Raw genomic sequence first — 15743 nt, 5'->3', positions numbered from 1 at the left:
TTTCTTCGGTCGCTCCATCGGCAACGGCGGTTGTGTGGGGAACGACTTGGGTACGGGTTGTTCGAAATGTGGAGAGAGAGACGTCCACCTGCCTAGGCCCCACCTATAGTAAGTTGCCTTCGCTCCACATGTTAGGATATCAGGCCGCCCAACTAGTCAGGAGGAGACACACAAAAAAAACTAGTCGGGAAGGAGCGGTCAAAGACTTTGACCAAATGACAGTGCAACGTTCGGGCTTCTCTGAGCTGATGGTGAAGGGGAGGACAAAAGTAAGCAAAGTTAGTTGTCTTGGGCAAAACTGAGCACAACTAAGCAACCAGGGGCACATAAATAAAAATCCCTTCATTTAACAAGGTATGCAAATATTTTTTTCTTTTTCTTTTTTATACTTGTTGAAATCGCTTAGATACGCAATAATTAGGACACACCTAGACGTGCCCTTGACAAGTCCTTGCAGAAATATCTAATGCAGTCATGTCTTTCCTTACCCTCTTGTTTAATAAAAATAAAATACAACGGGCTATCGTGTTTCAGGAAAAGAAAAGATAGAATAGTATCTGCAAAATTGCCTTTTCTTCCGAATCAATCGTGTAAAATTGCCATAAAGCTCGGTGTGCTCCATTTACTCACTAGTCACTACTGTCTCCAGCCTGTTTTATTATTATTATAAAAAAGAAAGAAAAGCTGTCTCCAGCCTGTAGTCCTCCACTAAAAAAGACCAGGTTATTAAACTCTAACCTCAAACTAACCAAACAAGAAGCAGCCGCGTCGGCGAAGCCAAGAGAAACCATTACTAGCACTACCAAAGAGAAAACAATTTTAAAAGAATTTCGAGTTCGCGACAGCGAGAAGCAGAGCCGGGTCGCGGGGTCGCGGGGCCGCGGGCGGGCGTGCGCGTTAGCATGGAGAGCGAGACGGCGGCGCGCGGTGGCCGGAGCCAGCCGCTGGCGGAGGAGGCGGTGGGGTCCAGCCGCACCATGGAGCGCGTCGCGGCTGCGAAGAAGATCATCGAGAACGACTACCGCGAGCGCATGAAGAATCTCCGGGAGCGCAACGAGAGGTACCGCCGGCCTCCCATCCCCGTCCTGAAACTCCCGATTTTGTCTATTCGGCCGCGTGCGGGTGTACCTGGATCTCGGGGGGTCGGGATGATCGAGGGATTGGGGATATCTCAGCGATTCGGGGGTTTATACTTTTGTCCTCTGTAGTTTCCGCTGCATGTCTAGCTGGTAATTCGGCGACTTTTAGGGTAGTTTGTTCTAGACTGTGGCTGTAGATTGTACTGTGAAGTACTCCATCTTTGAGCCTTTTCTTTTCTAGAATATGCACGAGTGTGCATATCATATACTCCATCCGTCCCAAAATAAGTGAGCTGGGACACTTATTTTGAGACAGGAGGGAGTATTACAGAAGAAAGGGGTGAAGAAACCCTCCACAAGGTTTACAACCGATTTACAAGGCTCTCACTAGCCACCACAAGATAGTTACATTAGTATGGGATTACTCGCGGCTAGCCTGCCTACTCAGACCACCGAAGAAAAACTCAAAGTCACCCTTTAATAGACCCGCTGATTTCCATGTTCGTCCTTCATGATTAATGTTCCGCAAGGCTAGTTGATGGGATGGGGATGCGCCGTCGAACACTATGGTGTTACAGTGCTTCCAAAGTTCACATAAGCAAAGCGTGATAATCGCCTTTAGGTCTCTTGGTGAGCATTGAGCCGCAACCTGCATGGTGCACCACTCCACCAACTCCACGTCCGCCACTGGAGTTTGGTTTGGCTCGTCGCGAGCGCTCCAAATCCATAGCCACAGGTTCTCGCAAAGACACATGTGAGGAGGATGTGGTTGATTGTTTCGACCTGTTGGTTGCAAAATGGGCACGTAGTTTGGTGTGGGAGTCCTTGGCGCGCGTCTGAATTCCAGCAACGGTTCCGCATGGCCAGCCACGAGAAGAACCGGCCTATCTTTGAACTTTGGGACGTCCAATTACGGTGTAGGTTGGGCCTGCTGATTCGCTGAGAGATTTTGGATGGTTGATAGTTACTCCCTCCATCCCATAATGCAAGACGTTTTTCGACTCTAGTGTAGTGTCAAAACATGTTACATTATGGGACGGAGGGAGTATCTGCTAATTGGATTGAATTGTTGCTCATTGCTCCCGTTGAGCTGAGCATCCTTTGTCAATGCGGTTCTTGGATTGTAGCTAGAAGAAAACAAGGGCTTGTGTTGTCTGATTGCTTATGTGGAGAATTTGTCTTGACATATTGGTGTTTGCAGCGTGCAGACCTGAGTTTCTTGCTCCATGTTCACTAGTGCTGTCTTTACTTTTTGGGGGTGGTTTGCCTGTTGGTATGCTCAGACATGTTGTAAGTTGGGTTTTAGGGCATCTCCAAGTCAGGCACCCATTCCGGCTGCAAATGTTCGGCCTGTCTAGTACATACACTTTTAGCCGTCCAACGCGGGCACCCATTTTGAGCCGGACTATCTGGAATATCCTAGCCTGGCGGAGTAGGGAGTCCGGACGTCTGCCACGTCAGATCTGACATCCTGGATCCACGCCAATAACCCTAATCAGTCCCTTCCCCATCCCACACCCCTCTCTCTTTCCATGCCCGACCCCGAGGCCGCTACCAAAACCACCTCGGCCACCGCCGTAGCAGCAATACCACCACCACTGGCCTTTGCCGCCGCAATGAATCTCTCTGGCCCAATGAACTTGACCTTGTCCAACATCTTCGAGGTGCTACCGTCGCAAGCACCCACGTCGGCCAAATCCGGAGAGTATCAAGCGGCAAGAGCGCCGCACGAGAGAGAAGGCGCAAGGGGCCGGTGCGGCGGTGTGAGCATGAGCTCCTCTTGCAAGCTATGCTGCTGTGCCGGGTGTGCCTGCACACGCGTCGCCCCACGGCGCCCCTGCCTACCACTATAGCCTGGACTCACAACAGTCCCCCACCTCCACCCACTCTGGTCTCCCGTTCATCATCAACCTCAACATCGGCTACAACTTCACCGAGTCATTGCGGCTCATCCGACAGCATACACCACCGGAGGATAGCTTCTCTGCAGGCGCTCGAACCCTGTCCAGTGGACCTCCCCCTCCTAAGCTCGACAACGGCCAAAGAGGTGATGATGTCCATGATCAACGATGGTCAAACGAATGGAGGGGTGAAAAAATAATACTCGCCGGCGCCGGAGATGGAAGCAAAGAAAGCGAAGAGGGGAGTTGTATACACCACCAAGGAGGACGAGTTGTTTTGCTTGGCTTGGTTGGGCAATAGCGTTGATCCATTTGTCGGTGCTGAGCAAAGGGGTGTGACCTTTTTGAGGAAGGTGTGTGAGTTCTTTTATGGCATGAAGTGTGGTGAAAATCGGTGATTGGAGTGAGAACTCCTTCAATCATCGGAATAAGTATTGTGGTGCATATGCCCAAATCAAGAACAGAGCACCTAGTGGCATGGGTCCAAGTGGCATGGGTATCGTTGAGCTTGTAAGCTTCGCTTCCCATAAAGTTCATCATATGATTTATTTGCCCTATGTCGCAATGTTTTTCATCATGTGATTCATTTGCTTTTCTAGCCGGCCTCGCGGCGCCACTGTCCAAGAAAATCGAGGGTAAGCCATTCACCATGCATCATTGTTGAATCAAGTCGAGTGGCGAAATCAAATGGAGTGACTTTGCCAATTTACTCAAAGCCGCAAACGCCAAAAGTGGCGCAACCTCCCAAATGGATGAAGTTGGTGAAACAAGCGGTGGAGTTCAAGGGGGACCGAGAGGGCAAGGTGCAATCGGGCGACCAAATGTCGGAGAAGTGGGAGGATATCATGGACAAGAACGAGGTGGCAAGTGCCAAACACAATGAGCTCAAGGAGGAAAAGAAGGAGGAGAGGTTTAAAGAGTTCATGGAGATGCAAGCAAAGAAGGTTGACATTGAGTAGAAGAGGCTTGCAGTTCAGACGGTGTGTGAGGAGTCCAAGGTCATGTATGTCAAGGCTAAAGACTTGGATGCCGATGCGGCATTGTGGTTTCACCAAATGCGCAGTGGAATCATTGCATGCTATGCAAATGGCGGTTGGCACTGATTCATTCGGTTGCTTTTGTTTGAATTGTTGGATCTGGATTATGAAGTTTGTTTGAATTCTTTGTCATTTGTCATGCACAATTTATCTTCCAATTGTTTGAACATTGATCAAATTTGACTTAGCGAGAAAAAGAGAGTGGATGAAGGACAGACAAGTAGGGGATTTTTTTGTGGAAGCCTTGAGATGCCCTTAGTGGCATGTTTTAACAATTGTCAACTGGACATAGCAATGTGTTTTAAGGAGTTCGACAATAGTGGGTGGAGCCAGGATTCTGTCATGTGTGCATGTAGGTGGGTGGCCATTGTGGTGGGACTTAGCGCACATTTGCACTTGACTAACTTGACATTAGACAATGAGTTTGACGCATTACTTACACTTAGTCAATCGATGGCACAAACAAAACAGATACAAGTGCCTGATCAAAGCCTAAACAAACAAAAGAGACGAAACATTGTGCACATTTTTGGGAGTTTAGAAAAACATTGTGTATTTGTGCAGTAGAAATTAGATTAAGTGCGAACTTGAAGTGCTCAATAAGAATATTGTTTTGGTGCCTTTTAGCCTCGTCCAAACAGACATTTAATCACATAGAATAAGTTAATGGCTGGTATTAACTGCCAATGCCAATAAAAGCTATTCCCTCCATCCAAGTTTATTAGGCAACATTTTGGAAATCTCTGATACTTTTCATTGACTGGGTTTGTATCTTCAAGTAAGGAAGTTGAGTCCCCACAAAAAGGAAAAGAAAACTTGTTGAGAGCGATCCACGTATTATGCATATGTTATAAGTAAAAAGTTAAAATTCTATGGTGACATTCCTATTAAAGACATCCGTGTCACTCTATTTTAGTTTCCTTATGCATATGCTGTCAAATTGCCGATCTCTAGATATATCTCCTGCAAAGTTTGTGGCTGGCTTCTGCATCTCAACCGCCTCAACACAAGCTTCAACCCGCACCACAAAAACCTTCTGCCTTCCGCAACATGCCCGATGTGCATGGCCCATGCAGAGGACCGCCTACATCTATTCGTCCGCTGCCCCACGGCAGCCAGAGTCTGGCGGAAGGCAGGAATTCATCGGGCTACAAACCCCTTGGAAGACATTTGGGAGACAACACCACCGGCAGGGCTGCCCGCGACCATGACTGTGCCCGTGATCCTGACTACCCTTAATTTGGGATGCCAGGAATGCTAAAGTTTTCCGTCAACAAAACCTCACTGTTGAGGATGTAACACGAAACTCTTTCTCTCCGACCTCTCTCTATGGCCTGGCGTGACTTTCTTTCCTCTCGATAGCCTTGTGCTTGCGGGATTACCCACCCAGGTGAAACTTAAAAAAAAAACTCCTGCTCTAGGAACACACTAATGTAAATTTGTCTACTCTCAACGTTGAGCTGAAAATCAACACATAGCTTTCTAGCACTCTCTTCGAAGATAAAAACCAAAACAATCACAAACCACACTATTTCGAATGTAATTGTGCACATCAATCAAGTACAAAAATTACGAGTCGTCACATACTCAAATGGAAAAGCGACAAAAATGCGAACTTTGTTCCTGTCCATGCCCTCCTGCAACTATACCTACATCTTCATTTCGAATAGCAAATCCCCTTGACCCAATCAAAGGAAACCAGCAGCTAGCTCCACAAGCAAGGATCAATGCTTTCACAGAGCCGCACACTGCTGAACACAAGCAATGACCCAATCAACTCAATAGACACGCGTTCCAAATATCTCTTGAAATCTCACTCATTCTAGTTTAAATACATTTATTTTAATTTGTCTTAATCCTGGTTTCAACTACCAAAGTCTAGACTATATGTTGTATTAAATGTGAATGGAATCTTTCTCTTTCTTGTCATCTTTTTGCGCTCGTAATTTGTAGGGAGCATATATTCATCCTTGGGTCCATCACTTCATTTGGAAACATTGCCTTTTTATTGCTTACAGTGACAAGCTTATCACACACTGTCGTTTGCTTTTATTTCTATTGATACTAGAAACTTGGATCCATTGTACAATTGCAGACGCTTGATTTTGGAACAACAGCTAGCTTCTTCTCAAGTTCCTAGGGAGGAGCAGATAAAATTGATAAAGGAGTTGCAGAGGAAGGAGACTGAATACATGAGACTTAAAAGGCATAGAATTTGTGTGGATGACTTTGAGCTGCTCACCATCATTGGAAGAGGTGCTTATGGGGAGGTTTGCATCTTCCAGTATCTGCAAGCATGCTTTTCTGAGTCACTTAGGCAGTCCATATTTTGTAATCCCTTTCAATTCAATTGTATCTGCTCAATAAATAGTTGGCATTTGCCAAATAAACATAGTATGCAAACGCCAATACTGGCGGCGCCAGTTGGTTGCATGTAGCATTTCCTAGATCTATTGGCTCTAAAATTCCTGATGTTTAAAGTACAACTGTTTGTCATGCTGGAGCTGCTGACCCCTGTAGGTGATAACTTGATTTGTTGTTCTGATAGGTTCAACTATGCCGGGATAAATCCTCTGGTAATATTTATGCAATGAAAAAACTAAAGAAGTCTGAAATGGTTGTCAAGGGTCAGGTATGCTAAGAGTACTGTACTGCTTGTTTTGCATTTTCTTTTCTTTTTAATATTTGTGGATATGTTAGAACATTTTTGTTTTGATATATTTTGATGCTAGCCACCAAAGCAGTCTCGTCATGTAAGAAATAACAATGATAGATGCCATGCTAGAGAACTCAAAATGGCTTGTATCTTGACCTGTGTGTTAAGTTCTGACTGAATTTATTTGATGAGATTGTAGAGTAAGAGTATAGGACTGCCTTTCGTGGATTCCTTTTTTATAACTGTGACACGGATGTTATAGATAACACGTGGTTCAAATTGTAGAGTAGGACTGTCGGTCATGGTCAGCTGTTATTTTTCTACTCTACAATTCTTTTTACCTCAATACAATTTTTGATGTACTGTTGTTTTCATGAACTATTGTTTAATGTGAGAGGCTTTGTATGTTAGTTCCCAGATTATTCATTTTTGCTTTGAATTGAATATTTTCAACTATTATTATGGGAATTTTAAGTAAGTTTAGTTTGCCCTGTTCTTCTTGTTGGAACTAATATTTTCTTTACATCTATTAGGTGGAGCATGTTAGATCTGAAAGAAACTTGCTGGCTGAAGTTGGTAGCCACTGCATTGTGAAGCTATACTATTCTTTCCAAGATGCTGAGTATCTCTACCTTATCATGGAGTACCTTCCCGGAGGTGACATGATGACCCTCCTCATGAGAGAGGATACCTTAACTGAAAATGTGGCTCGATTCTATATTGCTGAGACAGTTCTTGCCATTGAGTCTATTCATAAACATAATTACATCCACAGGTCACATACTTCCGAATCTTATTTGCATATGCTATATTCTATATATGTTTATTCAAATCTATTTTTGTTTTATTGTCCTTACAGGGATATTAAGCCTGATAATCTCCTTCTCGATAAGAATGGACACATGAAGTTGTCAGATTTTGGCTTATGCAAGCCAATTGACTGTACCAAATTGTCAACCTTGAATGAAGATGAACCTATGACTGATGAAAACCTTAGGGAGTCCATGGATATCGATTATTCTCTCCCTGATACAGCAAATGGTAGAAGGTGGAGAAGTCCAAATGAACAGCTTCAGCACTGGCAGAAGAACAGGAGAAAATTGGTGCGTGCTTGCTTACCATATCGAGCATCCAACTAGTTACATACAACTCCATTTGTTCTTTTTCCTTATTCCGTGGGCATAAATTCTCAACATCATTTCTCAAAAGGGAAAAGTATAGCCAAACATTTCCATTTTAAATGAATTTCAGGCATTTTCTACTGTCGGTACGCCTGATTATATTGCTCCTGAGGTTTTACTGAAAAAGGGATATGGAGTTGAGTGTGACTGGTAGGTTAAGAATTTCATATTTACATATTTTATTCCTTGTTTTGATCTTCAAGGCAAAAAATTAAACTTTTCTCTTGTTTTAAATAACTGTTGTATGATTGCTTATTTTTTATTTGCATGCAGGTGGTCCCTGGGTGCAATCATGTATGAGATGCTTGTTGGGTATCCACCATTCTATTCTGATGATCCAATAACCACATGCCGAAAGGTTTGTTTGCTGAATAATCTATCTATAACTGAATCGTTAAGCCCGTGCAGTTGCGTGTTGTATACATGTTAATTTGGACATGCCATTGCAAAGTTTACAGTAAAATTGCAACCTTTGCAGTGGCATTATTCCAACCTTTCCTTGTACTTGTAACATATCTTATGAGAGTTGTCTTTGTGGTCAAGATCATTACATTATCTAGTGAGTTGGAATATGTTGCAGATAATAGGATTCCCGCCAACTGGTGGGATAGAGCTCTTTTTTTTCAGTGGGAGTTATTATCATATAGTTCTCTTCTTCCACTGAGGGTGTTTAAACACACATCATCATTAGCCCCACCAAAAAGGATGGATATACATTTTTCCTTTTTTGAATGAGAATTTCATGGCATATTCTATTTGTTATAAGTCTAACCACACATTGACTTCCATTATATAACAATATATTTACTGCTTGAGGGTTATACTGATTTTGATTCATTTTTTAGAACAGTCATACTGTAGTGTAGTGGTTTAATTTGATTATCTTAGTTATTATAGTTTAGTATGGAGCTTATTTTTAGCTGCATGTTAAATTTACTGAAAACATTGCTGCGCATTTTTGCTATTTGTGTTGTTGTGCAGGAACATACAAATTTTCAGGTCCAGATCACCCTAGTCGAATGAGGTAGATGAAATATAGTTAGCGAAGTAGTTCCTTGCTAAAGGCTTTGTTGTTGTTGTTGTTGTGGAAGTAGTTCCTTGCTCTGCAAGGTTTGCCAAATGTTACTAGCCTTGATTCTCTCCCATGTGTGGAAGTGTGTAAATGGCAAAGTTCTTTGGTCTTTAGCTTTAAATTACTCCTATGCTGGCATGATTTGAAATCCTGGACTACCTGTCTTTGAATTTCATACAATTGACAGTAAACTTATGTATTTTGGTCTCTTTTTCTGGGTATAAATAACCTGAGAAAGATGAGTACCCATATTCTATAAGCGCTCCCACTTTCTGTTGTAAGTACTGCACTGACTCTGCTCTACTACTTCCTAGATTGTACATTGGAGAAGCTATTTAAAATTTCCAGAAAATCCAAGGTTGTCTCCTGAAGCTAAGGATCTCATTTGTCGGTTCTTATGTGATGTTGACCACAGGATTGGCAGTGGAGGAGCAGATCAAATAAAGGTGTTTGTCTCTCAAAATTATCTGCTGTCTCCAGTTGCAAACATTAGTTATCTTAAAATCCATGCTGGTAAAACATTTTCAGATTTAGTCATCCATATACAAAATAGTACCTAAATTGGCTGGCTGAAATCGGTATTACTATATATCACGAAATGAAATATAGTTGTGTACTCCTGTGGACTCGTATTAGGGGCAAAAAAATATCAAAGGGGAGTTAAAGAAAGAGAAGGAGAGCCTGCCGCATGGCCGGAAACTGTGGTCACAAGGACAGATAGAAACATGGATGAGCAGGACTAGGTTTCAGATAATACTCTTAAGGAAAAAAGAATTGGGATTGTCAAGTCTGTCCAGGAATTAGTGAGACGAGAGTTCAAATCAGAGTTGTGTTTGTGTTCAATGGGTACTATATAAACCAGGTCCTTGTTTGTAATAACAATCAGGTCTTCTAGTTTCTATTCCTGACCCCTCTGAGTCTCTCTATCTAATCCCTGCCACCCTTTTAATCGCCGGCAATGGCGCCTTGATGCAGAGGACGAACTCGTCCCCTTGTGTCCCACCCCTACTACTTCCACAACTATACATACATACATACATACATACATACATACATACATACGTACTTACATACGTACATACATACATACATACATACATACATACATACATACATACATATGATTCCATCCGAGTATTGCTTGCATATGTTATGTTTGTTACACTCAAATTTCTTTTTCTTAGGCTCATCCTTGGTTTCATGGAGTTGAATGGGATAAGCTTTATGAAATGGAGGCGGCGTTTAAGCCTCAAGTAAATGATGAACTGGATACACAGAATTTTCAGAAGTTTGACGAGGTGAGCAAATTCTTTTGCTTTAGTTTGCTGTGTGTTTGATCCTTTAAACTAGACTGACCAGCGACCCCCTGGTGGCACTTATTACAGAAGACAACCCGAGCACCACCCTGTGGTTTGCTTCTTTAAATATTCCCAACTTTCAAGAATATTTCGTTTCATATTCAATATGTCATTCTTTCAGCTCCATATGCTTTTCTGTCGTGCATAAATTATATTTATCACTTTCCTTCTTCTCTGCAGGTAAATCCCGCTCCAGCAAGAACAGGTTCTGGGTCCTCAAGGAAGGTATGAATTTATGAACCATCAGATTCGACAAAACTACTCTAAAAGCATGTTCAGGCTTGTATGCCCATTTTTTACTCATCTTTTAGACCACATGATATTGTTGATAATGACCACGTGATATTGTTGATAATATTAATACATTCATACTCTGTCTTTTTAATTCCATAACGTTGTCATTTTGTGTATTTAATTTAACTTGGGGCTGTCAAGGAGGTATACCTCAATGGCCGACGCTACACCTGGTCGAACGAGCAGACGCCCCCAACCTTGGTCCACCTCGACCGCGTCCTCTGCACCGTGGACTGGGAGGAGCAGCACGGCGATTGCTACCTCCAATGCCTGGCCTCGGTCGTCTCTGACCACAGCCCCCTCCTCCTCGACTGCTCGCCCCTACCCCCAGCGCACCGACGCTTCCACTTTGAGGATTATTGGACAAGGCTCGAGGGATTCTAGGACGTGGTCGCGGGCGCATGGCACTCCGTGGACGACGCTGACCCGTTCCGCTGCATCATGCGACACATGCAAGCCACCGCACGCAAGCTCACGAGCTGGAGTGCGCGCTCCGTGGGGAATATTCGCGACCAGCTCGCGATCTCGCGCGAGCTGCTGCTGCGACACCGCCCAGGAGTTGCGACATCTGACGCCGCATGAGGACTGGCTACGTAGGCAGATCAAGCTCGCCTACCTTGGCCTCGCCTCGCTCGAACGAACCCTGGCGCACCAGCGCGCGCATCGCATCGCTCAAGGATGGGGACGCGAACACCTCCTTCCACCGCCGGTGCACCTACCGCAAGCAGAAGAACATGATCCATACTCTGGTGGTTGAGGGCGCAACTCTAACCGACCAAGCAGACTTGGCCGCGGCGGCATTCGCGCACTCCCTGCTTGGGACCGATCACCCCCGGGATTGCACCCTCAACCTCGAGGACCTCATCGCGCTATCCAACCCCGATGACCTGGACGCCCCCTTCAGCGAAGACGAGATATGGCAAGCTGTCGAGCGGCTGCCGGCGCGCAAGGCGCCTGGCCCAGACGGCTTCACCGCAGAGTTCCTGCGCTCCTGTTGGCCTATCGTAAAGCACGACCTTGTCCGCGTCTTCCAGCAGCTATATGCGCTTCGAGGAAGAGGTTCAGCTGCTTGAACCAAGCGCTGCTTACGCTGATCCCAAAGCATGCTGACGCAGCAGGGCTGGGGGATTACAGGCCCATTAGCCTAATCCATCTCGTCGCGAAGATCTTCGCAAAGGTGCTGTCCCTTCGACTAGCACCCAAGTTGAACGAGCTTGTCAGCCCCATTCAGAACGCCTTCATACCAGGACGAAGCCTTCACGACGATTTCGTACTTGTCCGGCAATCGGCGCGCCTCCTTCATCAGCTCGGCGCCCCGCGCATCCTCCTGAAGCTGGACCTTGCACGGGCATTTGACTCCGTGTCGTGGCCGTTCCTATTCGAGGTCTTGCGCCGGTATGGCTTGAGCGATCGCTTCCTCGGTTTGATTGCCATTCTCCTGTCATCGGCAAGCACTAGAGTTCTCCTCAACGGCGCGCCGGGACCCGCGATCTGGCACCGCTGCGGGCTCCGTCAAGGCGACCCTGTGTCACCACAGCTCTTCGTGCTTGCCGTCGACACATTGGGGCGCCTTTTCCGTCGCGCGGCCGAGCTCAAAGTCCTGCAGTAACTACACCCTCGCAGCGCGCTCCACGGACTCTCGCTGTACGCGGACGATGTCATACTCTTCTGCCACCCCACGACGCACGACACACTCGTCGTCCGAGAAATCCTGCAGCTATTTGGTCGGGCGTCAGGCCTCCGGGTCAACTTCCTGAAGAGCACGGCTACAATGATCAGATGCGATGGCGACATGGCTGCCCTATCGCGGCGCTGCCCATCACCTACCTGGGGATCCCACTCACCCTTGGACGCCCTACCACTGCACAGCTGCAACCCCTCGTCGACAAGACCGCTGGCAAGCTCCCCACCTGGAAGGCGCGCCTCATGAATAAGGCCGGACGCCTTGCCTTTGTGAAATCAGTGCTGAGCGCGATCCCCATTCACCAACTTCTGGTGCTTGCGCCGCCGAAAAAGATCCTCAAGCTCCTTGAAAAAATCCAGCGAGGATTCCTTTGGGCTGGCCGCGCCGAGGCGAACGGCGGCAATTGTCACGTCAACTGGCAACGCGTCTGCCGCCTGACCCGGCTTGGAGGACTCGGGGTGCACGACCTGGAGCACACGGGCTTGGCCTTGCGCACTAGATGGCTTTGGTTCGCCCGCACGGACGACAACAGGGCATGGTCTGGCCTCGACCTCCAATTCACTGCCGCGGAGCGCGCCTTCTTCTTCGCGTCCACCACCATGATCCTCGGCGACGGCCAGCGTGCGCTGTTCTGGGAAGACCGTTGGCTCAACGGGCGTGCCATCTCGGAGCTTGCGCCACAGCTGCACGCCCTCATCCCCAAACATCGCTCGGCGGACGGACTGCACGCACACCAATGGGCATCGGACATACAGGGCACCCTTGGCATCCGCGAGATCGGCCAATACCTGCTCACTTGGCAGGCGATCGAGCACATCACACTCACTGCCGAGCTGGATCGCCTACTCTGGAAGTGGAGCGCGGCAGGTACCTACACAGCCCAGTCCGCCTACCTAGCCACCTTCCATGGCTCGACCTCTTGCCCTGCTTGGAAGCTCACCTGGAAGAGCTGGGCGCCCCGCGAGTGAAATTCTTCCACTGGCTTGCCCAGCTGGGACGTTGCTGGACGGCCGACTGCCTTGCTCGTCGCGGACTGCCGCACCCCCCTCGCTGCCCGCTTTGCGACCAAGCGCCTGAATCAATCCAGCACCTAATGCTGGAATGCCCCTTCTCCAAGCAAGTATGGCACAAGATATTGTCTTGGCTGCGCTTGACTTGCAGCGTGCCCTCCACCGAGGGATCCCTATCAGAGTGGTGGAACTCGGCGCGGCGAAACACACCGCAACCCATGCAAAAAGGCCTTGCCACCGCAACCCTGCTGATCCCTTGGATGACCTGGAAGCATCGCAACGACTGCGTGTTCAATGGCGCAACCCCATCGACCAACGCTCTGACCGCACGGATCAAAGACGAAGCCAAACTTTGGGCAACGGCTGGAGCCCGTGCCCTGTGTGCCATCCCCCCTCAAACCTGGGACGTACACTGATTCATGCCTGTAATCATTCCTTCTAGGAGGCTGTAACAAACTCTTATCTTTTCAATACAAAGAAATGCAAGCCTTTTGCGTTTTCTCAAAAAAATATGTCTGTATCAAGATTATCCATCACCCTACCCACTCCAGCTCTACTAATTAAGTGATTTATTATCCTGCAACCATTGGATTGTTGTCAGTACTGCTTAGGAGTAACGGACCGTGTAGAATCACCAAACTATTCGGTTTCTTATTTCATGATGTATGTGCCCCCCAAAATTTGCCATAGAATGTGTTGCAACTGCAAAACATTTTTCATGAAGGCAGAGTTTTAGTCTTTGCAATGATTATTGTAGCTATCTAGCCAATCATGATTTATCTATGTGGGATGGGGTGGGTTCTTTTTCTTTCACTTTTTAATGTCCATGCCTAGGATCAATTTCTGTCTTGTAATAAACTACAAACCTTTGTTTTACACTTCAAGTTACTCAATCATCTTCATCAGTGGTCACATTTAGATGTCCATGGATAGGCATCATTTCAACCTTTGTAACAGACTACATGCCATCATTTCTTTATTTACTCCGAAGCTCTTCGTCATTTTTTTGAAACATTATTGCAGATGATTCCTAATTCTAAAGACCTTAGCTTTGTGGGCTATACATACAAGAACTTCGAAGCTGTGAAAGGTTTGCGTCAGTCTGCAGGTTTGTTTCCTTGTAATCATTAGTCATTTCAGATGATTTGCTTAGTTCACTATAACTGGCTGATACACCTCGCCTCCCTCCCTAAAGCACACAGTTTCTTTTAACCTTTATTTTGCTATTTGTTCCCAGAAGATGTTATGGTGAGATTCCTGTTTTGTTTTCCTTTTCTTAAAATAGTTTACGAGCAAATATTGGGTGATTTTTTCTTCCATATACCGGCTAATTCATTGAAAAACAAAAACTCTGCTTTTAGATAGCTGTACTTGGTGTTTATACTTGCCAACCCCCCTTTACATCAATGCTGAAAATGGGTCTATCTTTCCCAGATTAGCTCAATGGTAGAAATAGGAACTGCTCATTGCTTAGTTTTGCTCCTTTCAGCTCGGTAGTAATTGCTGTTTTTCAGTCCACTTTACCATTTCTGTTGATTTTGATTACCTGTTGGATTGTTTTTTTAGCACAGCTACATTTTCATATTTATCATGTGTTGCCACCGTATATGTTACTATGCACTACATCAGTGCATGTGCACATTATGTCAGATTGTTATACTGCCTTCACTTTGTTAGTTTCATTCCTTACTTGCAACAGCTGACGCAAACATAAACATATGCAGGTCTGGGAAGAAGCTCCTCGTTTACAAGCCAGCCTAGTGAATCTGCATCTGGTGAGTATTATTTCCTTTTGTTGGCTTGTTTGTAAACATCTGGCTAGAATGCCCCTTGCTTATGCCATTTTATCTTGTTTGAACCCTCACGATCCCAGATACAGCCGATATGGATTCATCAGCAGAACCGAATGGAAGTGACACACACATGCGCACTGTTTCGTCTGCCGATCATATGATGCAATAAGCAGCCCTGCTGCCACTGAAATCCCCGTCCCCGCACCAGCATGATTCGCCTTCAGTGATGTGGCTTCATCCAAAGCGATCTGCTTGATTTTAGTCAGTCTTGCACTTTACTTATCGTTGGTGAGCATTTTGTTGTAGGTGTACAAATTAGTCAGTATGCAACAGCGCATGTGCTGGGCTTGGTCAGATATGGTGCTGAGCTGCTTGGTTGCCCAGGTTGGCAGGTTATTGCCTTCCTTGCGGCAGTTCGTAGCCCGCCAACGTATGTTCATCATTGGGTAGGAGAAGAATTAAAGAGACAGTATTTGTGGTAGGCTAGCCATTGTTGCTTGCTGCTGGTTGTTTTTTCTTTTCAGTTCTAACTGCCTGATACTTTGATATGCATCGGATAATTATCTGTTGGAACTTGCACATGAATGCTTCATCTGTGGATTAAAGTGAGTTTCCATATTTTAAATGCCCAGGTGACGTTTCTTCATTCTTTTCTAGAGTGATGTTTCTTCATTCTAT

The 15743-nt window shown here is 45.9% G+C and overlaps 1 protein-coding gene and 1 pseudogene across 4 annotated transcripts; both read left to right on the top strand.

Moving 5' to 3' along the window:
• The first annotated feature begins 742 nt into the window (after positions 1 to 742).
• LOC125551555 (uncharacterized) lies at positions 743 to 15711 on the top strand. 3 transcript variants are annotated; one of them, XR_015599379.1, is made up of 14 exons: positions 743 to 1060; positions 6113 to 6287; positions 6566 to 6649; positions 7207 to 7448; positions 7533 to 7776; positions 7925 to 8004; positions 8128 to 8212; positions 9241 to 9372; positions 10111 to 10224; positions 10312 to 10336; positions 10465 to 10509; positions 14296 to 14380; positions 14997 to 15047; positions 15146 to 15711. XR_015599379.1 is itself a non-coding variant. In XM_048714814.2 (13 exons), the coding sequence occupies exons 2-13, from the start codon at positions 6241 to 6243 to the stop codon at positions 15232 to 15234; spliced, it is 1284 nt and encodes a 427-aa protein (XP_048570771.1). In that variant the 5' UTR covers positions 745 to 1060; positions 6113 to 6240; the 3' UTR covers positions 15235 to 15711. The 3 variants fall into 3 exon arrangements, 2 of the variants coding, with proteins under 2 accessions (XP_048570771.1, XP_048570767.1); XM_048714814.2 differs by lacking the exon at positions 10312 to 10336 and having other exon boundaries at positions 745 to 1060; positions 6113 to 6273; XM_048714810.2 differs by lacking the exon at positions 10312 to 10336 and having other exon boundaries at positions 745 to 1060.
• LOC147990395 (uncharacterized) lies at positions 1067 to 4083 on the top strand (annotated as a pseudogene). The gene is made up of 3 exons (XR_015615566.1): positions 1067 to 3490; positions 3580 to 3615; positions 3697 to 4083. The product of XR_015615566.1 is annotated as an uncharacterized LOC147990395 (transcript).
• Positions 15712 to 15743: the final 32 nt, after the last annotated feature.

Source organism: Triticum urartu, chromosome 1A, assembly GCF_056163025.1.
Source record: "Triticum urartu cultivar PI428250 chromosome 1A, HENAU_Tu73, whole genome shotgun sequence".
NCBI classification, from domain to species: Eukaryota; Viridiplantae; Streptophyta; class Magnoliopsida; order Poales; family Poaceae; genus Triticum; species Triticum urartu.
Note: the sequence above shows the minus strand (reverse complement) of the source record. Positions and strands in the feature narration are given on the sequence as shown.

What these genes read in the sequence shown, in the direction of transcription:
- LOC125551555 (XM_048714810.2), top strand. Translation starts at nt 903, where the DNA reads ATGGAGAGCGAGACGGCGGCGCGCGGTGGCCGGAGCCAGCCGCTGGCG. An exon ending in AGAAGAACAGGAGAAAATTG is followed by an intron (nt 7,777 to 7,924) that starts GTGCGTGCTTGC and finishes AATGAATTTCAG; the next exon opens with GCATTTTCTACTGTCGGTAC. An exon ending in ATTTTCAGAAGTTTGACGAG is followed by an intron (nt 10,225 to 10,464) that starts GTGAGCAAATTC and finishes TCTTCTCTGCAG; the next exon opens with GTAAATCCCGCTCCAGCAAG.